The sequence below is a fragment of the Sapajus apella genome, unplaced genomic scaffold (assembly GCF_009761245.1).
Source record: "Sapajus apella isolate SASKATOON/1434 unplaced genomic scaffold, GSC_monkey_1.0 scaffold22, whole genome shotgun sequence".
NCBI lineage: Eukaryota > Metazoa > Chordata > Mammalia > Primates > Cebidae > Sapajus > Sapajus apella.
Window position 1 is genome coordinate 26,561,326 of NW_022436962.1, and position 24,772 is coordinate 26,586,097.

The 24,772-nt window shown below is 40.7% G+C and overlaps 1 protein-coding gene across 4 annotated transcripts in view; it reads left to right on the plus strand.

Annotated features, from left to right (window-relative positions):
• CNIH3 (cornichon family AMPA receptor auxiliary protein 3) overlaps positions 1-24,772 on the plus strand; it is a 285,107-nt gene that overhangs the window by 129,393 nt on the left and 130,942 nt on the right. The window contains exon 1 of one of the 4 annotated variants that reach the window (XM_032289386.1): positions 4,038-7,022. The exons of the other annotated variants lie outside the window; for them this stretch is intronic. Within the exon in view, the coding sequence (XP_032145277.1) occupies positions 6,924-7,022 (99 nt within the window). The 5' untranslated portion in view covers positions 4,038-6,923. Of the gene's footprint in view, positions 1-4,037; positions 7,023-24,772 lie in introns of those variants that run through there. 4 annotated transcript variants of the gene reach the window in all.

Below are 24,772 nucleotides of genomic sequence, written 5' to 3' on the forward strand. Positions count from 1 at the left end.
TGTATCCATTCTTGGAAACATTTATGGGAACTGGGGCTTAGGTAGGTTGAGAGAGGAAATCCATACATGTTCTGAGCACTGCTTAGGAACAAATCAATTATGTGTTTTGTACCTACATGAATCTACTATTTTTCTAACATATGTAAATGCTACTCTGAGTAAGGAAGTTCAAATATATTTTAAAGTGTGGTTTTTATCATATTCTTTCTCAGCCAAGAGACAGTCAGTATACATGGGGATATCCATAAACTTTCTTTTTACTTTAAAAATAATTTCTTTAAAAAACAAAGCCATATATGTACATAGTTTAAAGAGTCAAATAGTAAAAGTGAAAAGCTTGATGGGCGTTCCCCTTCCATTCCCAACTTTGCCCTCCATTTCCTGCCCTTCAGAAGTACTTATAATTTTTTTTGGAATTTACCTCCATATCTCTAAATAATATGCTTGTCTTGCTCTTTCTTGACTTTTTTGGTAGTAGGAATAATCTACATATTTCCCACTAAGGAAGAGAGAAATTCAGTTTTCTTTATACACTTCCCTTTCAAATGTGGTTAGTTAACATTCAGTGTTTGCATTCTTATGACCTATGTAAATGCTATTCACCACTGAGCCATGTAGTATACTATGATTACTATTTCTTTCTTGTAAAACTTTTTGTTTTTTCTGAAGGTAATATTTGCCTTTTCTAGAGCCCACATAGAGAAAGCAAGAGTAAGTAAGCAAGCAAGCAAACAAACAAGCAAACCTCACAAAATCCAAAAACAAATCTAGAGGGATCACATTACCCAACTTCAAACTATACTACAAAGCTATTGTTACTGAAACAACATGGTACTGGTATAAAAATGGGCATGTAGACCAATGGAACAGAACAGAGAACCCAGAAATAAAGGCAAATACTTACAGCTAACTGATCTTCAACAAAGCAAACAAAAACATAAAGTGAGACAAAGGACACCCTATTCAACAAATAGTGCTGGGATAATTGGTAAGCCACATGTAGAAGAATGAAACTGGGTCCTCATCTCTTACCTTATACAGAAATCATCTCAAGGTGGATAAAAACTTAAATCTAATACAAATCAGCAAGAAAAAACAAAAGCAAAAACAAATAATCCCATCAAAAAGTGGTTAATGACATGAATAAACAATTCTCAAAAAAAAAAAAAATGGCCAACGTGAGAAAATGCTCAGCATCTCTAATTATCATGGAAATGCAAATCAAATCCACAATGCAACACCACTTTACTCCTGCAAGAATTGCCATGATTAAAAAAAAAATTAACAGATGTTGGCATGGATGTGGTGAAAAGGGAACACTTTTACACTGCTGTTGGGAGTGTAAACAAGTACAACCACTATGGAAAACAATATGGAGATTTTTTTAAAGAACTAAAAGTATTAGAGAACTATTGTTTGGTCCAGATCCTACTATTGGCTATCTACCCAGAGGACAATAAGTCATTATGTGAAACAGACATTTGCACATGCAGGTTTTCTTCTTCTTCTTCTTCTCCTCCTCCTCCTCCTCCTCCTCCTCCTCCTCCTCCTTTTCTTTCTTCTTTTTTTTTAAAAGTCAGATACTCACTCTGTCGCCCAGGCTGGAGTGCAGTGGTGAAATCTTGGCTCACTGCAACCTGCACCTCCTGAGTTCAACCAATTTTCTCACCTCAGCCTCCCGAGTAGCTGAGACTACACGTGCATGCCCCACACCCGGCTATTTTTTTTTTTGTATTTTAGAAGAGACAGGGTTTCATTGTGTTGCCCAGGCTGGTCACAAACTCCTGAGCTCAGGAAGTCCACCTGCCTTGGCCTCCCAAAGTGCTGGGATTACAGGTGTGAGCCACTGCTCCAGGTGCACGTGCAGGGTTATAGCAGCATACTTCTCAATTGTAAAAACATGGAACCAGCCTAAATACCCATCAACCAACAAATGGATAAAGAAAATGTGTGTATACATATACCATGAAATACTACTTAGCAATAAAAAGGAATGAAATAATGGCATTCAAAGCAACCTGGGTGGAGTTCGAGACCATTGTTCTAAGTGAAGTAACTCAGAAATGGAAAACCAAACAACCTGTGTTCTCACTTACAAGCAGGAGCTTGCAGAAAAGGGTAGGAGGGAGGTGAATGATAAAAGACTTCATATTGGGTACAGTGTACACTGCTCAGATGATGGGTGCACCAAAATCTCAGAAATAACCACTAAAGAACTTTTCCATGCAACCAAATACCACCTCTTCCCCCAAAACTATTGAAATACAAATTTAAAATGAAAACGACAACAAAAAGCTATTCCAATTGGTAAAATAAAAAATTTGCCTTTTCTTTTTGGTGGTTAGCTTTCTTTATACTTACTACTAATTCATTCCCCTAACTTGCTTCCGATATATGAATCTGCTCTCAGTACTTTAACACATTAGATATTTCCAACAATTTCATCTTCTTAATGATTCCAGAACCTCCTGACTTGCTCCAGGCTGGACTAGTTATGCTCTATGCTTACTGCATAGCTGCCATCTTAAGGATTTCCTTTACATTATCCTAGAAATTCCCTTTGCCTCCCTTGTTTTTGATCCCCTGTGTCCCGTATCCATTGTCTTTCTCTTTCTTGGTTGAGTCTCTCATTTTGGTGACTGGTACTATTATTTGGTGGAGATACTAGTACCTAGTATCTCCCTGATAAAGGTTGCATGAGAAGTGTTTATAAAGTTTGACTGTATAAAATTTTGGATTAGAAAACACGTTCTCTGCCTCATTATCTTCTAGTTTCCAGTGTTGCTGCTAATAAATTTAATGTCTTTCTGATTCTTTATGCTTTTGTTGAAACTCCCTTCTCTCTCTCTCTTCTCTTTCTGAAAGCTTGTAGGATTTTCTCTTTAGTTGTCTAAAGTTTCACAGAGTATTTTTGTATTTTCATCTGTTGTGTGGAGAGTTCAGAGGGTCCTTTCAACCTGGAAGCTTATGTCTTCCATCCCAGGATATTTCAATTATTTCTTTGTCGATTTCTTCTTTTTCATGTAGAGTGTAGAGAACAACTCTATTGACATTTTTTGTTCAGATGTTGGACCTCCTGAACTGTTGCTGCTTTTGTTTTCTTATTTTTTTCCTTCTATTTTCCATCTCTGCCTTTGGCTGTATTTCTGAGTGTTTTCTTCCATTTTAACTTCTGGCACTTGGGATATTAATCTCGTTATCTTTTTTAATTTTTAAGAATGCTATTTTTGAGGTTACTTTTTTTTCTTTTCATAAGCTCTGTTTCCTCCAAGTTGCTGTTTTCTGCTTATTTATTTTGGCCTCTGTCTTTCATTGTAAAGGTTTTCCTCAAATGCCCCAATGAGTCTAAGCCCTTTGTATTTTAGTGGTGTCTCCAGAGAGCCCATTGGAAATTCTGAGCAGGTTGGGTGGGACTTGTCAATATGGGCTTTACTAGGCTGGTTTGGTGTAGAACTTTGGCAATCTCTTTATGTCAGTATCTCTAGGTCATTTGTATTGGGATCTGATTCTGCAGGAAAGGCTACTCCAGTGTTCCATATAGCGGGCAAAAGTCTGGCTGACAATGTCTAGGAGCTGAGTGTACTATGGTTTGGATATTTGACCCCTACAAACCTCATGCTGAAATGTGATCCCCAGTGCTAGAGGTGGAGTCTACTGGAAGATGTTTGGGTCTGAGGGTGGATCCCTCATGAATGGATTGGTGTTGTCCTCATGGTAATGAGTGAGTTCTTGCTCTGTTAGTTCCTGAGAGAGCTGGTTGTTAAAAAGAGGCTGGCATCTTTCTCCCCTCTGTCTTCCTTCCTCTCTGGCTCTGTGCAGACCAGTTCCTGTTTGCCCTTTGCCATGACTGGAAGCATCCTGAGGCTCTCACCAGATGCCCAGTCTTCCAGTCAGCAGAATTGTGAGTCAAATAAACCTTTTTTTTTTTTTTTCTTTTTACCCAGCCTCAGGTATTCCTTTCTAGCAACACAAATGGACTAAGACAGAGTGAACATAAGCCTGGCGTGGGTTTAGGGGGGTAGTGCCTCAAAAATCAGTCTGTAAATCTTCAACAGAATCCTTGCTCATGTTTTTAATATGCTGTCCCTACCCTCAGCTGTGCCTAGAATCCTGACTTTTTACCCCAGTAAGAGAGTAAACATCTAGTCTTCAGCCAAGTGCTGAGTGAATGAGGGGTTAGGGGGTTTCTAATTGTATCTCATATAGACTTTCAGTCAGACAGACCCCTTGTATTTGGCCCCTAGTTTCACCCCTACTCCCAAAGGGCTGGTTTAGGATTCAGCCTTCTAAGTCAGTGATCCAGCTGCTCATCCACCTGCTTTCCAGTTTCCATTACCATTGTAAACCAGAAAGTATCTGACACAGGTGTCCATCAATGTAGAGGTTTATTTTGCCAAGGTTGAAGACGTGCCTGGGATAAAGATACGTAAGCCACAGTAGGATCTGTAGCTTGTACTTTTTCTGAAGAGGATTTCGAGGGCTTCAATATTTAAAGAGGAAAAGTGGGCAAAAGGGGAAAGGGCAAAGAAAAGAGGTCACATTCTTGTGAATCCACGTTACATGTGAAAATGAGGGGTAGAGGGAACAGTTAATTATGTATTCATCTTGTACTTAATGAATCTGCACTTTACATAAGATAAGCACTGAGTAGAGAAAGCAGTCAAATATGCATTCATCTTGGGGTAGATGGGGACAATTTCTAGTCTCCTCCTGTCCCATACCATGAGGATAAATTGTAATTTACACTGTCAGGGTGAGGAAGGCCTGTGGTGGAGACATGAGGCCTTCTATCTGTGGCTGTCAGTTTAGGAACAAAAGAAAAGGCAGGCGTTTTATTTGTTTGTTTTTTGTGACTCGGCTACCAAGCTTAATTTTTCCCTATTGGCATAGTGAATTTGGAGTCCTGAAATTTCATTTTCCTTTCACACCATGTTGCTTTTGTCTTTGTCCTTTTCTCTTTGTTCTGGGGGTTTAGGCTTTACCCAAGTCTTTTTGTGGTTTTGATGGTTTTTTTGGAGAGATTGGAGGCTGAGTGTGTTTAGTCTTCCATCTGTAACCAGAACCCTAACATTTCTTGAAGTAAAAAAGGCATCATTACAGGGAAAAGACTGGAAATTATTGCTTAGTGATTCCTGATCAGTTTTCTTACTTCCTTCTACCCTCCTGAAAACCTTTTCCTGTCCTGTTTCACATTCACAGGTTTCTACTATCTCCTCATTAATCTGATTGTATATATTGACTAATCGAGTCATGCAAATAATAATCAGACATATAACAAATTGCTCCTTGCTCTTGAGAATACAATATCAAGAGCCCAAAGTGTGTTGGATACCTCCTCATGGGCTCCCTTTAAGAGAAGTAAATTGTGCTTCCTTTGAAAACAGTGCTATTGCATATAGTTTGCATCATGGAGGAAAAAAAGGAATTGTCATTCTTGTCAGCTCATTATTTTATTATTGACTGGTTGGCTTTTTAAAGGTGATGGGCATCATTTTTCTTTTCTCGGAAGATGATTTGTTAATGTCATATTTAGCTCATCTGCTTTGCTAAGGATCTTTGGGGATAACATTTAAGTCACTTATAAACTTAGACTTTGAGAGACAGACTCCTAATATCTAAATTACAGTGGCATAAGGAGGACTCTGGGAAGCCTGGAGAGCAGGTAACTGCAGCTGCACATCCTCGATGCCTTTTTACATCTCTGGAATCAGACTGGGTGTGTGTGAGCTTGTAACATTAAACATTTATCTGTATAGGTGATGGGGGTGGACATACACAAAACAGGAAAGAATCGTGATAACAAAAATTGGACAGAGGGTGTGTGTGGAGGGCTGGGGAAGCTGGTTCTTCTTCCTGACAACCTTTGCATTTTCCTTCATAATGTTTACATACAGTTCAGCTGTTTGGCTTTGATATGCAGAGGGCCTGGGGTTCCCTTCATCCTTTCTTTGTGCCTCCTCCAGCTGTCCCTGGGTTTATTTATTTCTTTTAACTGCTACTTATAATCCGTAGGTAGCCACAGACGACCAGGCCTTAAAGTGTGTTGGTGTATGAACATAATTTTAGAGGCAAACATCTTCTTCTTATGTGCAGAGACAGATGTGGCTGGGCTTTTCTTTTGTAGGTTTCGTCTGTGACAAGCATGTTATATAAAGATAGAAAAGAACAGAACATGTTTGTTTTTTTTTTTTTCCTTCCTGATGTAGCTACCAGCTAATTTTTAATCTAAAATAATGGTGATGGATTTTTAAGTGCCTGGGGTGATAGCCTGTGTGCAATAAGTCTGGATCAATCACCGCAGAATTTCCTTATGTGTACATGTAATAAAGTGGAAGACACTTTATTCACCCAAATTCCTCTTGGAGAGAGGGAGTATGAGTTTGGAAGAAATAGTTTGAGAAGCCTGTTGAAATCAGGATGGGGAACTCCAAGTGGCAAATTCAGGATTCAGAAAGTGTTCCAAATGCCTTCTAAAGAGGCTGAGACCTGCCATCTGGAGGACTTTGTTTTTCTGAATACTGAGATGGTCAAGTCTATAAGGTTGGAGGTTTGGAGCTGCCATGTATCTAAATTGCTTTTAATAACAGAGGGGAAAAAGAATTTGATTTGTTGATTCACTTATCTATTCATTATTTCAGACATCTTTGTTGAGTCCTTTCTCTCCACGGTACTTGGTCATATTACATGAGTGGATGTGTTGCTGGGGCACACAGCATGTGCTGGGGGTTTACAGAAGCTTCAGAATATACACGGATCATCTTCCTGGGGCATTAGTGGACTCCATAAATGGATTATGGAGATTCAAAATTCATCTCTGTTGTTAAAAACATTACATTTTGAAGAAGTTACTCGGCGTCCACTTGAGTCTGTGCTCTTAGGTATTTCCTCCTCCTTCATGTTATGTACTTACTTTCCCTAGGCACATGCCAAGTGCTGTAAGAATTCAGAGGATGGTGAGAACATCTGTGGCAGTGGACAGAGTCATGAGTGGCCACGAAGCCTTTCCGGAGGCAGGACTTGAGGTGAATCTCAAAGGATTGGAAGTATTAGGGAGCAATTGGTGAATGTGTGTTTGAGAGGGGGCCATGCCGGGTGAGGGAATGTCATGAGTCCCAGCTCAATGATGGAAAGGTCAACCAGAGTGGACCAGTTTGTTCAAGCTATGTGAGAGTGAGGAATAAAATCTGAATTGCATATGAGAATCAGTGGGTGAGAGACACCTATCACCTCTCCTGTTCATTATTAGAAATTTCTGACGATTTTGGATATCATCAAATAGATAGTTTAGGGAAGATAAACAAGAGGATGGCAAACTATGGTGGAGGGTGAGTTTAGATACCAGGTTGTTTGGTTTAGTGATTCCTAATCAGAGATGCACTTCAGAATTACCTGCAGAACATTTTAAACTAACCATGCTGCGGCCCCTTCCACTGGAGACTCCAGTTCAGTAGGTCTGTTATAAAGCCTATGGAGGGTCTGTGGAAGAGCTCTTCAGTCAATTTTGTTATATTCCCTGGCTAATAATCCGTGAAATAGGAGGTGATTGCAATGGCCTACTTTTAATGTAATGGAACTTGGATTTCAGGTGGTGGCAATGGAAATGGAAAAGAAGGGTTGAATTTGAAAGACTTTGTAATACAATAATAAGCAAGACATAAATTGATATTAGGCCACTCCCTGCTCCAATGTATGTGATGTTCTGGACCATACCCCATTTCCTGTGTATCTGCCAGATTAGCATAGTTAAGTTCCGCAACTCACTCACAACTGCATTAGCCTCAGTCATAGCCCTTACTCTGGAAATAATTCCACTGACAGCATAGTTCTTTGAGAACTTTGTGGACAACTTTTAAAAAGGATATTTTTGCACATTATTATTGCTGACACTATTATTATTCATGTTTTAAAAGCTATTTTATTATAATTCTCAGCTTGATTTTTGTTCAATTCTGTCCTTTAAAAGAAAGTTACAATACACAGAACAAAGGCGTTAGAAAAAAGAAATTCTCAAGTTTCTGTTGCACAGAGAAGTACACAGTCCCCATCAGCATTTCAGCTCTAATTTGTCCTTGAACATCCCTAGTGTAATGGGAGACTCAGAGACAGTATTATGCCTTGCAGTATCTAAGATAGCAAGGCACTTCTTGATTTTGAACAAACTGGATTTAAGTTTTGTTTGGGGACTAGAAAAATAAATAAACAACAGTTGTCACAAACCCTTTATGCCAGAGCAGACAATATTTCATTAAAAGACAGAACAAAAGTGCTGATAGAAATCGTTCCTTTTTGGGAAGCTGATTCTTTTTGTCATGGAACAAAGACTGGTAAAAATATTCACATTTGCAGTCATCAGGATGGCAAGACTTGAATTTGATGCAGAAATGCATTTATCATTTGATGTATTTTTTTCTGGCTGCGTGATTCAGCATTTTGATTTGCATTGATCATTTTGGAAAAATGAAGCATTTCTTGGTTGTGAAATAATTTGTTTCTTTGGAATTTTCCAGTTTGTGGCCTAGTTGACTATGTAGTGTTTTCCCAAGACTTAGTGTAAGATAAGAAAATGAGAGTCTCAGAAATGCCATAGTGGGCTAGCCCAGCATTAAGTCTATGTGGATAGGATCAGGGGACATATTTAGGAATGGGAACGACACAGCTACATCTGCTAACATCAGCTTCTAAAGAATCCCTCAGACTGCTGACTTCCCAATAATCTGTTAGAGACCAATAAAGCATGAATTCATGTGAAAAACTCTTAAAGATTATTCCGTTTTCAGCCTGCATCACCTCTCTCCATTTCCCTCCCTTTGAAACCCCAGCCTGCCCACATCACTCAAGTCTTTAAGGGCTTACTGCAACTTACTTTTCCTTATCATTCCTGAGATGTCATTCATATTCATGCCTCCATGCCTTTGTACTTTTGCTGTTTGCTCATAATGCCTTTTTTTCCTGTTTCCCTGGATCAGAATCCTACTAACTTATTTTTCAAGCCCTGCCTTAATGTCACCTCTACTGCAAAGCCCTCCAGATTCCCCAGTCACTCAACACCCATAATGAGCATCTGCTATATGCCAGGCACTGTGCTGATATTGTGACTAAAGATGCATAGGGTGTAGTCCCTTCAAGGGACCGTGTGTGTGCTTCCATAGCCACATCCTGCACATGTCCAGTACTATACTGGTGATATTAAACCAAAGCATAGTCCTTTAATTCTTTTCTTTTTTTTTAAGACAGTGCTCTGCTCCGTTGCCCAGGCTGGATTGAAATGGTGCAATCATGGGTCACTGCAGTCTTGAAATCCTGGACTCAAGCGGTCCTCCTGCCTCAGCCTCCCAGATAGCTAGGACTACAGGCACATCACCATACCTGGATAATTTTAAAACATTTTTTTTTATAGGGACGGGGGTCTCACTATGTTGCCCAGGCTAATTTTGAACACCTGGGCTCAAACGATCCTCCCAGTTTGGCCTTTCAAAGTGCTGAGATTAAAGGAATGAGCCACTGCACCCAGCCCATTCATTCTTAAAAGTCTCCAGTTCCTGCACACACACATGAATCAATGGCTTAAAGAAAGATGTAGATAGCACAGGGATCATGGTTTAGCTTTTAATTCCAAACTAGATTAGATTTTAAAAAATTCATGACCAGCATTAGTCTTGAAAGCCAGACTTCACTGAAAGAGAAAAGGGCTTTCTGGAGACACATTTTCCCCTACAAGACAAGAGCCATGAGTGAAGAGAGAACTCAGGACATCATGGAGGAAAAATGAAAGACTTTCTTTTCTTAGTACTACAGAAACAAATGGGGCAGAGAGGGAAGTTTTCATGTGAATGGTCTGGTTCTCCCCATGGGATCTGAACCTTGAAAAGGGATCTGGTAACAACCAGTTGACCTGGGGACTTTGGGCACTTTAGGGTGATGTATTAGCCTGTTTTCATGCTGCTGATAAAGACATACCCGAGACTGGGCAATTTGCAAAAGAAAGAGTTTTAATGGACTTATAGTTCCATGTGGCTGGGGAGGCCTCACAGTCATGGCGGAAGGTGGAAGGCACATCCCACATGGTGGCAGACAAGAGAAGAAAGCTTGTCAAGGGAATCTCCCACTTTTAAAAGATCAGATCACATGAGACTTATTCACTATAGAGAGAACAGCATGGGAAAGACCCACCCCTATGATTAAATTACCTCTCACTAGGTCCCTCCTACAACATGTGGGAATTCAAGATGGGATTTGGTTGGCAACACAGCCAAACCATATCAGGCCAGTACTCTGCTTCCCTGGGAGACTTCAAGCCTCTTAGAGAAAGTCTGAATTTGGCAGGACCATTGTCTCAGCATGGTGTATATAGTGGGTTGAACAGCCTCCCCAAGTTTGTGTTCAACCAGAACCCCAAATGTAACCTCATTTGGAGATAGGGTCTTTGCAGATGTAATTAGTTAAGAATCTTGAGATAAATTTGTCCTAGATTCAGGGTAGGCCCTAAACCCAATGACTGGTGTCCTTATAAGAAGAGAAGAGGACACCCAGAGACACAGAAAAGAAGGCCATGGGCAGATGGAGGCAGAGATTATAGTGAGGCTTCCACGAGCTGAGGAACCCAGAGAGCTGCTAGACATTGGAAGAGGCAAGGAAAGGTTCTCTTCTAGAGACTGGCAGGGGAGCATGGTCCTGCTGACCCCTTGATTTTAGACTTCCATCCCCAGAACGATGAGAGGGAGAATAAAGGTCTGTTGTTTGGAGCTACCCAGTTAGTGGTAGTTTGTTGCAACAGTCCTAGCAAGTGAGTACCCTGTGGGAGCAGCAGGGCAGTGTTGGAGCTCTGGGTCATACGCCTGGTTGCCTGTACTCATGCCTGCTGCCTACGGGATTCAGAATTTACACAGGCCTGAGTGAGGATGCAGGTGTGCTAAAGGAGCAGGTAACAGAGAAGTGTCAGGGTTCAGGAAGGGGACCACAGACCCTGAACTTCAGAACAGCAGCTCTTGGGATCAGCACAGCATCCCAGAACATCAAGACACCAAGACAGATCAATCAGCTAGGTCCCTGCAGTATGATATCAGTGTCCAGATGAGACCAGAAGCAATCCAGCAGAAGCCAGGGGACAGTGTGTGGACCACAGAATTCATGTGTGATGCCATCAGGGTGGGAAGCTGCTGCCTGCACCCAGGTACCCTCTTGGGAAGGAAGTGGGTGTCTGGCCAGAGCTCCTTTGGGAAGGAAAAGCACACCTGATAGAGAATTTGACTTCGGAAAATAAGTGCATGTTTACCTGAAAGAAGTATTTCTAACCTAGAAGAGCCTGGACTATTTTTTATTGAAAAGTTAAGATTTTGTGGTGTGTGTATATGTGTGCGTTGTCATTAAGAATTGATCACAGGCTGGGTGTAGTGGCTTACACCTGTAATCCCAGCACTTTGGGAGGCCAAAGTGGGAGGATCCCTTGAGCTCAGGAGTTTAAGACCAGTCTGAGTAACATAGGGAGATCCCATCTCTACAAAAAAATTTTTTTAAATTAATGGGGCCTGTGATGTGTGCCTGTAGTCCAGTTACTCAGGAGGCCAAGGTGGGAGGATTGCTTGAACCAGGAGATCAAGGCCATAGAAAGCTGTGATCACACCACTGTACTCCAGCCTGGGTGACAGAATGAGACCCTGTCTTAATTAAAAAAAAAAAAAAAGAAAGAAACCTAAAAACAAAGAATTAATTACAAGATGAGACCAGTTATGGAAATAGGTTTCTAGTTTTTGCCTATTTGAGTTACAGTATCTCAATGTCAGCTCCCATCTTCCCCCATTCCTAGACAGTTGCCATATTCTGTTGTGTTTCCCACTACCCCTGTGTTTGTTCTTTCCCTTGAACTGTCAGCCTCTTGTGGGTAGAGATGACACAAACATCTTATCTTTGGATATCTATCTGTGCCTGCAAGACCTAGCAGGACAATCCTAACACATGGTGTCATCTCACTGAATATTTGTTGAATGAATAAAAAAGATCAGAATGTATGTATAATTTTAAAAAATTGTTTCTCAATATCTTTTACATTTTAAAGGCTGTGTGGATTTTCTTAGGGCCTTTGCCTGAGACATGCATGAAGCAGGAGTGTGAGGTCTGTGGAGTGAGCAAGGAGGATGGTAGAGGCTCTGATGATGATGTCTGGGGAAGAATTCCCATTTAGGATCTTTCCTTACAAGAGTCATGGTCTTATGGCAGAGTGTCCTATGCAAATGAATAAATCAAGGACTAAGAGGAGGTTTTTGGAAACAGCATAGTTTCTGGTAGGATCTTTGACGCTACTTAAAAAAAAAAAAAAAACAAAAAAACAAGTATTTAAACTCCCACTGTGTAAATTAATTCAGATGTAAATAACCATTCAGACAACCAGGAATCTGACAAGCAGAGGTGTCTGCCAACATGTCCTGAGTAATTAGCTGGATTTTTGCACTTTTTTCATTTTGCTGGCAGCACTAGGCAACACTTACTTATTTCTTAGCTTCAACTTGATGGTGCTGATTCTAGGAGTTAAAAAAAGACTGGGTAATAAGGGGACAGCTTCTCAGGCTTTGGAGCCTGCTGTGGGAGTAAAGGCTGGCCTTCGAAGTTTCTGTTCTTAAGCCTGGAGGTGATTAGCATTAAGCCGTGGGTCAAGCCACTGTCTTCTTCCTGACCCTTTTTTTGTTTTGGAGCCATTTTCCTGAGAATCATGACATCTATCAATTTGCCAGATCTCTGCAAGAATGGATTGAGGAGTCTGAGCTCCGGAGATCAAAGTGGCTAAGCAAGCACCATTATTGCTGTTAAGAAAACCTGCAAGGCATGAGTAGAAAGTTTCTAAGTTTGTATCTACTTTTGCCTGACCTCTGCCTGGACAGTAGGGCAGCTGAGTGATTCACAGGCACAGAAATGCACCACATTGCTATTCCCAGACCCTGCCACAAAGGACTGTTGAATTCCCCACATCTCCATGCTCACTTCCTGTCCTCACCATGAATGTGAGACACTTTGAAGATATAACACATTATAGAAACACACAGCATCGTTTTTTGTAATAAGTCTACATTTTGAATCAAAATAATGGTTTAATCTTCTCAGATGAGAGGGAGTATCTGGGGCTAAATGAAGGTATGTGCAGGCAAAACTGATTTTGTTCTGGGTGAGCTGCAGCCTGCAGCCTCTTTTCAAAGTTGACTCCTAGGGGGTTTGGCCAGGGCTGCTTTTTGCATGAATTGTTGACATTTGGACACCTTTATCTCTGATAGCTGCTTTACAGCTTAATGTGATATTTCTGCCCAAACTCAAGTGTTGATGAGAAGAAAAGATTTTTAATCCAAAATATACACGGAGCTGCCCAGGCCCAGGGAAAGGACTTCTTTGACCTAGAGAGCTCCCACCCCTGAAGTTACATATATAGAAACACCATGTGGGAGGCAGTTGGAAAAGGTAGATCTAAGCTTCTCTTGAACTTGTTTTTATTTAATCCAGGTTAGTATTCAAGGCTACCTGATCTACCTTTCTAATTATATTTCCTGTTTCACTTATTATTCATTCTAGCTAAGTAGGTCTGTTCAGTGACCAATGAAAATCACATGTACATTGACACCCTGCACCACTTCACACATCTAAATTCTACCTGTTCTAGCTGTGGTTGAATGGTTAAGTCCTCTGTAAAGTTTCTCCTTTATTCCAGCCCCTGTTCTCTCAGTACTGGGAAGTCATTTGTATTCTGCACTGGCTCCTTTGTGAAGTGCCAAGTTTGAGAACCAGCTCTTCAGTGGGACTCCCTGGGTTTGAATCCTAACCCCACTGTTTACTAGCTGTGTGTCCTTGGCAAAGTTACTCAACTTTTCTGTGTATCTCTGGGTCTTACAGTGGGTAGCTGAGAAGAGCTTGGTCTCACTGAAGAGATGAGTTTCTTGGAAGCCCATTTACATGATAAGGAGAGACCACAGAATGATCAGGCCCAGCTATCTTGGCAGTGGCTCCTTTCCTGAACCCCAAGACACAAAAGTTGGAGAACGGTTCCAACTGGAAAACTTGTGGTTTTATAGGTTTCAGGTACTATAATTGTAAAACAGCCCATTTTTATTGTCAGAGGCTTAAGCTGTCAGGTTCCTTTTCCCTCTCTCCAGGAATCTAGCATCCTTAGACCTTCACCTCTGAGGTACAGGGGGGAAGGTTTAGAACTCAGGCTTTAGAGTCAGACAGATTTGGGCATGACTGCTAGCTGACCCTGCCATTTACTATGTGACCTTGGTGCCTAATCTGTCTGAGTTATCGTTTTCTCATTGGTAAAATGGTGTTGATAGTACCCATTTTACTATCAGAGGGTGAGAATTAAAAAAGAGTTCAAGGCAAGTACTTTCCCAAGATCTGATACCAGGAAGCAATCAACATAGATTATTAATAGCCACTATTTATAAACTGCTTTCATGGAACACATAAAGAGTGCCTGTTGTTGTGGCAAGGTCATGATGACATCCGATGCTCATTCAGATGACACATCCAGGACTTTTTTTTATCCCAATGTGAAAGCTTCTTCATTCTGTGTGTGTGTGTATGTGTATGTGTGTGTATGTGTGTGTATGTATGTGTATGTAAATGTGTGTATGTATGTGTTATACATATATGTGCACAGACAGATCTTTATAACTGTTTCAGGCATCCTTTACATGAACTGAGAAAACCGGAATAATTAAGCACCTCACAGCTTTTAAAAGCTGAGATTCTGGTCGAGTTTAGAGGAGTGAAAGACAAGAGAGCAGAACTCAATGAGCAGACAGGGCACTTTCGTGATGTATTGAAGTCAGTGCCTAAGAGGGGTAGAAAAAGGAAAGGAAATCACGGCAGTAATATTCAGGCTATAAAATTAGATTTGACATCAATCTTGTGGGCTATAGACTGGTTAGCTGTAGGGTTAAACTTAGTTGCCTCAGATATTCTGCAGGACGCCTGAAACAGTAATGAAAAATGACATACCTATTCACGGCTGATGGAAGAGTAGGAATGTATTTCACATCTGACAAGAAAGCTCAGGACTTCAACTTTCCTACTGGAATTAGCAAATCGGGAAAAAAATTTGGCATCACAGAATTATCATGCCCAGCCCTGTCTATCGACTACTTAGGCTTTAGAAGGGCAGAGGGCTGAACTGGGGATCTAGCTTTGACAGCTGAAGTTGGGAGGATGTGGGCATTCGGCATGCACCAGGAAGCTCCCCTGCTCAAGTTCTATAGGTTCTGAGTGGGACAATTCCCCTGACAAACATCTGCCTCTTAAGCAGTACTGTGAAAATAGATGATACATCTCCAGGTGTGGAAGAAGGCAGGCCCAGAACTAAATGGGGAGTTTCTAACAAAGGCTCATTGTGATTTGTTTACAGTGCCTGTTTAGTAGGAAATGGAAGCAGGAAGCTATATCCCATTACTCTGTCTCCCTGGGCCAAGGACTCTCTGAAATGGTCAGTTCTGTGGCTAGAGGTTCTTCCCAGTTCCCATCTCCAGCTCTGCTGTGTTACTACTACTACCTCTGTTTTTAAATTTATTTATTTATTTTTTCTGAGACAGAGTCTCCCTCTGTTTCCCGGGCTGGAGTGCAGTGGCATGATTTCAGCCCCTGGGAGGTGCAACCTCTACCTCCCAGGCTCGAGCTATCCTCCTGCAGCCTCCCAAGTAGCTGGGACCACAGGCATTGCCACCATGTCCAGCTATCCACTCTGTTACTTCGTAGGCAAAAACACAGCTTTGCTGATTTGCTGCATCCAGTCCACACAGGCCAAGCTGGCCTATACCTGGTTTTCAGGTCATAACTGCTACACATCTGCAGGGCAAAGAGAAATTAAGTGGCTTGCCTAAAGTCACATAGCTTGAAAGTGGGAAGCTCAAAACTTCCCAACTAGCTTGTGATCTGATTCAGTTCAGTTAAAAATACCTCTGTTGACATTGAATGTTCCTAACACAAAGAAATGATAAATATTTGAGAGGATGTTTATACTAATTACCTGATCTGATCACTATACATTATATGTATCAAAACATATGTACCCCACAGATAGGTACACTTATTATCAATTTAAAAATTTTTTTAAATGAAAATAAAACAATGTCATTACAGGAAGTGAGCAAGTTTAGAAAAAAAGTACCTCTATTGAACACACACTCTGTCCACAGCCTTGTGCTGGGTGCATCCATAGACCTATGCTGCCCTCTGTCGCTGTTCTTATCAAGGTCATAGACAGCTTCTGTGCATCTCTGTTAGATTTCGAGCTCCTTATAGGCAGGGATTGTGCTCTGTTTATTGTGCCTGCTGAGTAGTAAGTGCTCTAAAGTAAATAAATGAAAGGTTGGCACTATTCTGTCTACATGTTGCTTATCACCTGGGGAAGACTTGTTTAAAGTCATCTACAAAACCAGTTAGACCGTGATAATTGCATTCACTCATTCATGGAATAGTTACTGGACACCTACTTTATGCCAGACACTAGGAGGGGTATTGGGAATTCTAAAAATGAAGAAAAAAGTCTCCAGTGTCAAGAACCTGCCAGCTTAGAGAGGGAGATAGACAGGAAGAGTTGAATTATAGAGTGCTCTTCCTATAATGGTGTCCTACCCATTGTAGTCAAATTCAAAGAGACAGAAAGTGAAAAGTTATTAATAGCTGGGAGAAGTGGGGAATGAATTATTGTTTGAATGGGTACAGAGCTTTAGTTTGAGGAGTTGAAAAAGTTCTGGCGATGGATGGTGGTGATGGTTGCACAGCAATGTGAGTGTAACGCCACAGAACTGAACACTTAAAATGGTAAATTTTATGTTATATTTATTTTGCCACAATAAAGCAAAACAGAAAAGTGCTCTGCAGCCTGAGGACAAGTGACCCCTAGAGCCCAAGCCTGGCCCAGGTGGCCTGGACACTGCACCCTGACCCAGTCTCCACATCCTTTGCACCCCTGCTTGTCTGGGAATTGGAGCACATGGAGGTTTAGGATCTGGAACAGATCTTATCTAAGCTCTAAGAGCTTCATTATACACCTCACCTTTCCAGAAGCCACGAGTTCTGTCTATAGTGGGTACTGTTCTATGTTATTTCATGTGATGGCTGGTCAGGTGCAGCCACACGAGGCAGGCTCGGGAAAAGGAAGTTTATTACACGCACAGGTCCTAGAAGGAGGAGGTGTGGCATATAGGGCCACAAGGGAACGCACCAGTGTAGGTCAGGAGGCCGACAGGGCCAGAGTGAGGGAAGATCTAGGCCATGGCCTTTATTGGGGTTTCTGCAGGAAAGGTAAGGCGGGGCGGCGTAAACAGTTTTGGATTGGCCAACTTGCATTATAAATGGCAGGCTTTGGGTTCTATAGGGATGGTCTCTAGTTGCTTGGTACCTGGCTCTGGGATGACTGAGGAAGAGGAATATTGTTTCTTATAGTGTGCAGATCCCATAGAGGAGATGTGAGTAGATAGGCCAGCCCCTGCAGGGGCAGTCTCTCCCCATTCAGAAAGAGTTTTAAGATAAACATTAAAATATACAGAAAATAAAAATGTAAGCACACATTGTTTTACTGCACTTTGCTTTATTGTGTCTCGCAGATATTGTGTTTTTTTTACAAATTGAAGGTTTGTGACAGCCTCGAGTTGAGCAAATCTGCCAGCGCCGTTTCTCCAGCAGCATGTGCTTGCCTCATGTCACATTTTGGTAATTCTCACAATATTTCAAACTTTTTCTTTATTATTATGTCTGTTATGGTGATCTGTGATCAGTGATTTTTTTTTTTTTTTTGAGACAGAATCTGGCCCTGTTGTCAGGCTGGAGTGCAGGGGTGTGATCACAGCTCACTGCAGCCTTGAACTCCTGGCTGTGCTCCTCCCACCTCAACCTTGGAATTAGCTGGGACTACAGGTGTGCTACACCTGGATAATTTTAAATTAGCCACACCTGGTTAATTTTAAAATTTTTTGTGGAGATGGGGTCTTACTCTGTCACCCAGGCTGGTCGCAAACTCATGGGCTCAAGTGATCCTCCCACCTCGGCCTCCCATGGTGCTGGGATTACAGGTGTGAGCCACTGTGCCTGGCCTATGATCAGTGATCTTTGATGTCACTATTGTAGTCATTTGAGGGACCACAGTTGTGCCCATCTAAGATGGCAAATTTGATCAATAAATGTTGTGTGTGGGTCACTGCCCCACCAACTGGCTATTCCCCTATCTCTCTCCTTCTCCTTGAGCCTTTCTTTTCCCTGAGCTGTTTTCTATTGCCTAAACAGTAATATTCGGTTTAGGCAAATTAATAACCCTACAATAGCCTCTAAGTGTTCAAGTGAAAGGAAGAATCGCATGTCCCTCATTTTAAATCAAAAGCTGGATATGATTTAGCTTAGTGAGGAAGGCACGTCGAAAGCCGAGATGGGTCAAAAGCTAGGCCTCTTGCCAGTTAGCCAAGTGGTGAACGCAAAGGCAGAGTTCTTGAAGGAAAGTAAAAGTGCTACTCCAGTGAACACACAAATGACCAGACAGTGAAACAACCTTATTGCTGATGTGGAGAACATTAAATGGAAGATCAAACCAGCCACCACATACCCTTAAGCCAAAGCCTCACCCAGAGCAAGGCCCTAACTCTCTTCAATTCTATGAGGGCTGAGAGAGGTGAGGAAGCTGTAAAAGAAAAGTTTGAAGCTAGCTGCGGCTGGTTTACGAGGTTTAAGGAAAGCAGCCATCTCCATAACATCTACGTGCAAGGTGAAGCAGCAAGTGCTGATGGAGAAGCTGCAGCAAGTTATCCAGAAGGTCTAGCTAAGATAACTGATGAAGGTGGCTACACTAAACAACAGATTTTGCAATGTAGATGAAACACCTTCTCTTGGAAGATGCCATCTTGATATCTTTCATAGGTAGAGAGGAGAAGTCAGTGACTGGCTTCAAAGTCCCAAGCTCACTCTCTAATTAGGGGCTAATGCAGTTGTTGACTTTAAGTCGAAGACAATGCTTATTTACCATTCCAAAAATTCATAGAGCCCTTTAATATACTCTGCCTGTGCTCTCTAAGTGGAACAACAAAGCCTGTGTGACAGATATTTGTTTAAGCATGGTTTACTGAGGATGTTAAGCCCACTGTTGAGACTTAGTGCTCAGGAAAAAAGATTCCTTTCAAAATATTACTGCTCATTGACAATGTACCTAGTTATCCAAGAGTTCTGATGGAGATGTACAAGGATATGAATATTGTTGTCATGCCTGCTTGCACTACTCCATTCTGTAGTCCATGGATTGAGGAGTATTCTCAGCTTTACAGTCTTATTATTTGAGAAATACATTTTATAAGGTAATGGCTGACATAGTGATTCCTGTGATGGATCTGGGCAAAGTAAATTGAAAACTGTTTTGTATATGTTTTTGTCTGTGGTTCTTGGCTCATAACTTCCAGAACCCTACTTATTTCCCAAATGACTAAAACAACAATAATATCTTTTATAAAAGTCTTTGGGCTTTTGTCCATGGGTCCCAAAGCAGCTTTGTAACAGCTCAGAGTGAGAAAGGTGAGAGACGGTCTTTTGTTATAATGTTGGGGCACTTTAGGTTACAGAAACAGGCATCAGAAAATAGAATCTTGGTTGGGTGCAGTGGCTCATGCCTGTAATCCCAGCACTTTGGGAGACTGAGGTGGTGGATCACCTGAGGTCAGGAGTTCGAGACCAGCCTGGCCAACATGGTGAAACCCCATTTCTACTAAAAGTACAAAATTAGCTGGGCATGGTGGTGTGTGCCTGTACTCCCAGCTATTTGGTGGGCTGAGGTAGAAGAATTGCTTGAACCTGGGGGGGTGGAGAATGCAGTGAGCTGAGATCACACCATTGCACTCCAGCTTCGACAAAAAGAGCAAAGCTCCATCTCAAAACAAAAACAAAAACAAAACAGAATCTCTATCTGACCTTTTCCTGCTCTCCTTTCACCTGCTCCTTTTTTTCTCCAAAGCAGGGATCTCTCCTGATCTTTCTGTCTTGGAGCTGGCCGTAAAGAAATTCTCTGACCTACCTGTCTGATTAGTGGAAGGAATGTTGCACAGAGAGACCAAGAAGAATCTGAACAGACAGGCCTTGCTAGGTTTCCTTGCTCAGTTTATTAATATAAAATCATACTCCTTTGGTCCAATCACATTTCTACACAGTTGTCCATGCTTCAGTCATGCCTACCCAATGAAGTCTTCATAAAGGGCTCAAGGGGATGGGGGTGGAGGGTACAGAAAGCTTCCAGACAGCTCAACCTGTGGAGGGTCCTGGAGGGTGATGTACCTATAGAGGGCATGGAAGCTCCCCATCCCTTCGCCCATACCTTTCCCCGTGCATCTCTTTATCTGTATCTTTTGTCATATTCTTTATAATAAACTGGTAAACATAAATAAGTGTTTCCCTGAGTTCTGTGAGCTGCTCTAGCAAATTAATCTACCCGAAGGAAAGGAGTCATAGGAGCCCTGATTTTTAGCTGGACAGTCAGAAACACAGCTAAAATGACCTGGGGCTTGTGATTGGCATCAGAAGTGGGGGGTGGGGACTGAGTCCTCAACCTGTGGGATCTTATGCTATCTCCAGGTAGATAGGGTCAGAATTGAATTGAAGGACACCAAGCCAGAGTCCACTGCAGAACTGATTCCTTGCTTGTTGTGTGGGGAATCCCCGCGACATTGTGATGTGAGAACAGAAGGAAAAATTGTTTGTTCTTGCCACGCAGAAACCTCCTGGAAAGAATTCACCATTCTAAGATGCCATTAAGAACATGTATAATTCACGTGAGGAGGCCGAAATATCCACATTAACAGACGTTTGGAAAAAGTTGATTGCAACCCTCATGGATGACTTTGAGGGGTTCAAGACTTCAGTGGAAGGAAGTGACTGCAGATGTGGTGGAAATAGCACGATAACTAGAATCAGAAGTGGAGCCTGAAGGTGGGGGAGAATTGCTGCAATCTCAAGATTAAATTTGAATGTTTGGAGTTGCTTCTTATGGATGAGCAAAGAAAGTGGTTTCTTGAGATGAAATCTACTCTTGGTGAAGATGCTATGAACATCGTTGAACTGACAGCAAAAGATTTAGAATATTACATAAATTTAGTTAATAGAGTAGTGGTAGGGTATGAAAGAATTGGCTTCAATTTTGAAAGAAGTTCTACTATGGGAAAAATGGTATCAAACAGCATTGCATGCTATAGAGAGACTTTTCATGAAAGGAAGAGTCAATTGAAGTGGCAAACTTCATTGTTATTTTAGGAAATTGACAGAGCCACCCCAACCTTCAGCAACCACCACATTGATCAGTCAGCAGCCATCAACTTGGAGGCAAGACCCTCCACCAGCAAAAAGATTAAGACTTGCTGGAGGCTTAGATGACTGTTAGCATTTTTTAGCAATAAAGTATTTTCAAATTACGGTTTGTACATTATTGTTTTAGACCAAATGCTATTGCACACTGAATGGACCACAGTATAGTATAAACATAATTTATATGCCCTGGGAAACCAAAAAATTGATGTGACTCCACTTTATTGTGGTGGTCTGAAACCGATCCCACAGTATCTCCTGGTTGTACAGGTATAAACAGTATAGGTATCAGATAAAAGGTCACTTGGTGAATAAATAACTTTGGCAGTTATGTATTGCTGCAATAGGTAATTACATAATTGCTGCATAATAATATCTATTATTAACAAGTGGGACCATAAATCTAGAATGTAATGTATGTGTATATAGATGTTATTATTAATATTATTTTAATGGCTACCATGCAGCAATAGATAACTGCAAAAGTTATTTTAGTTACTCTAATTTTAGTTGTTTAAAACAACAGCCACCCTTTATTTGCTCATAACTCTGCACTATGAAATGGGCTCAGCTGGGCACTTGTCTCTGTTCCAAGTGGTGTTGGCGGCACTTACCTATGGGTTTGTAGTCAGTTGGCAGGCTTACTGAGCCAAGATGGCCCTCCTCAAATGTATGGCATCTTGGAAGCAAGACTGGGACAGCTAGGGGCTGGATGGGCCTCTTGTTTCTTATGGAATATCATGTTTAGTGAGTTAGTTTTTATTAATTTTTGATTACCTTCAATCCATGGAGGTTTGCAAAGAGCTTTTGGCAGAGTTGAAGTGTTTAATAAATAGAAACAACTTAAAAACTCATTATGCCTTTTACATAATTTATTAGACAATTTAATAATTTGTCATTTAAATTATCATAATTATATTTATATTATATAGATTTATATAAGTTCATGATTTATTTGTTCATTTAATCATTTTACATAACTTATTAGATATTCTAATAACGTTCTTAGAATTTATAATTTGCTTTGTTTCATGTGGCATATTACATTTCTTTGCTTCTATAGTTTTAAAATTTATCCTTATGTGCTTAATAACTTTTATTGATTGTTGAATTAAATTATTGATGTAACAGAAACGTTTCTTGTAAAGACATGAGGAAGTATAGATATCAGTATTGGAATATTGTTTATTAAGGCTAATTCTCTAAATTATGTTTTAATTTTCCAAATGTTTACTCCTATTTCAGATGTTATGTTAAAATGAATATAAAATTTCTAACTCTGTTTGCATTACAGCATTACAGGTTTTCTATTGGGGCTTCATAGAAAATTAATGAATGACATTTTACTGTGTTGATTCATGACATCTCAAATAAGTTACTTTCTCATTTCAGTATGTTTTCCAACAAGTGAGTCCATAAATCTAGAATGCAATGTAAGCTTATATAGATATTATTTCTTAATGCCTATTGAATATTTCATGTTTGAAAATGCTGTTCTCTCAACTTTTAATTTCAATTCCAAGATCATCAGATATATTCCTTAATTCTCTGTTTTTTTTTTCATCTATGGTATTTTTTTTTTTAAAGAGATGCTCTGTCATCCAGGCGGCATTGTGTTCTCCCAAAATTCATATGTTGAATACTTAACCACTAATGTAACTGTATTTGGAGAAAGTCCCTATAACGAGGTAATAAAGGTTAAATAGAGCCATAAGGGTGCAGTCTTAATCTGTTAGAACTCTTGTCCTTATAAGAAAAGATACCAGAGATATCTCTTTCTCCCCATGTGTGCACAGAAGCAAGGTTATGTGAGGACACAGAGGGAAGGTGGCTGTCCGCATGCTAGAGTTACAGGCAGCAAGTCCAAACGGGTCTGCCCAAGCTCAATTCTTGCCTCCTCAGAATAGAGAATTTGACTGAGAGGCATAAAGCAGAGTGAGAGACGGAGGCAAGTTTTAGAGCAGGAGTGAAAGTTTATTAAGAAAGTTTTAGGACAGGAACGAAAGTGAAGTGCACTTGGAAGAGGGCCAAGCGGATGACTTGAGAGATTCAAATGCGCAGTTTGACCTGTGACTTGGGGTTTTGTTTGCTGGCGTGTTTCTGGGGGTTGCGTCTTTTCTCCCCTGAGGCTTCCCTTGGGTTGGTTGGGCTGTCTGCATGCTCAGTGGCTTGACACCACTTGGAAGGAGCTGCATGCGGAGTGTGGTCACTGGAGTTGTACGCATGCTCACTTGAGGTCTTTTTCCCTTACCACTCCAGTGTTCCTAGATGAAGGAACACTGTATACCAGTCAACTCCGCCGTTTTGCCTCTTAGTGCGCATGCATGAGCCCATTTGCCCAGCTCCCGAGATCTTACCCGGAAGCTGCAGATTCCATCAGTTTCAGGTCTTTTCCATCCATTGGGAGACTGACTGCCTTTCCCTGGTGCTGGCTGCGACCAATTATTATTTTAGACAGTGTGACAACTGCCTGGCCATCACCTGATGGTCGCCTGACATTCCTGGTATGGGGGGTCTCTCTTGCACTGCTCATGTCTGCCTGACTACTTACTGTAACACTAGAACGACAGCCACATGAGAGACTTAATTTTACAGTACCTAGATAGTGGATTTCCAGCCTCTAGAACCATGAGAAAATAAATTTCTGTTGTTTAAGCCATCCAGTCTGTTGAGTTTTGTTATAGCAGAGTGAGCAAAATAATATAGTAGTGAATATAATGCTTATGAGGAAAAATTAATTTATTGAATTAATATCTTTCATTGTATCATCCAGTGGTGATGGAATACAGTGACTTAGTGCCAAATTAAAAATATGCAGAAATGTTTCTAAAACTTTGGCTGAAATGCCAAACTTTTTCTGTAGCATACAAACACTAGCAGTATCTGAACCATATGCTTCCATGAACATATTTCTTACTGGTACCGTTTTTCTCCAATATTGACAATATAGTTTGTATATTTATTTTGAATGTTGTTCCTTCCAACTCCATAAGATCAACAAAGTTTTAAATGTCTCATTTAAAATACATTATTAAATGCTTTTATGTGAAACTGTTGCATAGAAAATGAATGACATTGACATTTTACTGTCTTGATTTATAAAATCTCATAAATCTAAAATTCAATATATGCTTATATGGATATTATTTTTTAGTGGCTATTGAATATTTCATGTTTGAAAATGCTTATGTTTAAGTACATGCTGTATACCAACATTTCAAAGGTTACTTCTGTAATATTTTAAATTGTTTTATCAACATTTTGTCAAATTTAAAACACTTTTCTTTCAAATGCATTGTTTTCTGAAATTGATCTTTTGATTGTTTTTCTCATAGATATTTACGGTTTAAAAAATTACACTGGGTGTTGGGAAAAACAGCAAAGGAGAAAGGACTGACAGAGGGCCTACATAAATTAGTTATGAGTAACATATAAACAAGGAACAACAAACTGTGGAAGGCCACAGGAGGCC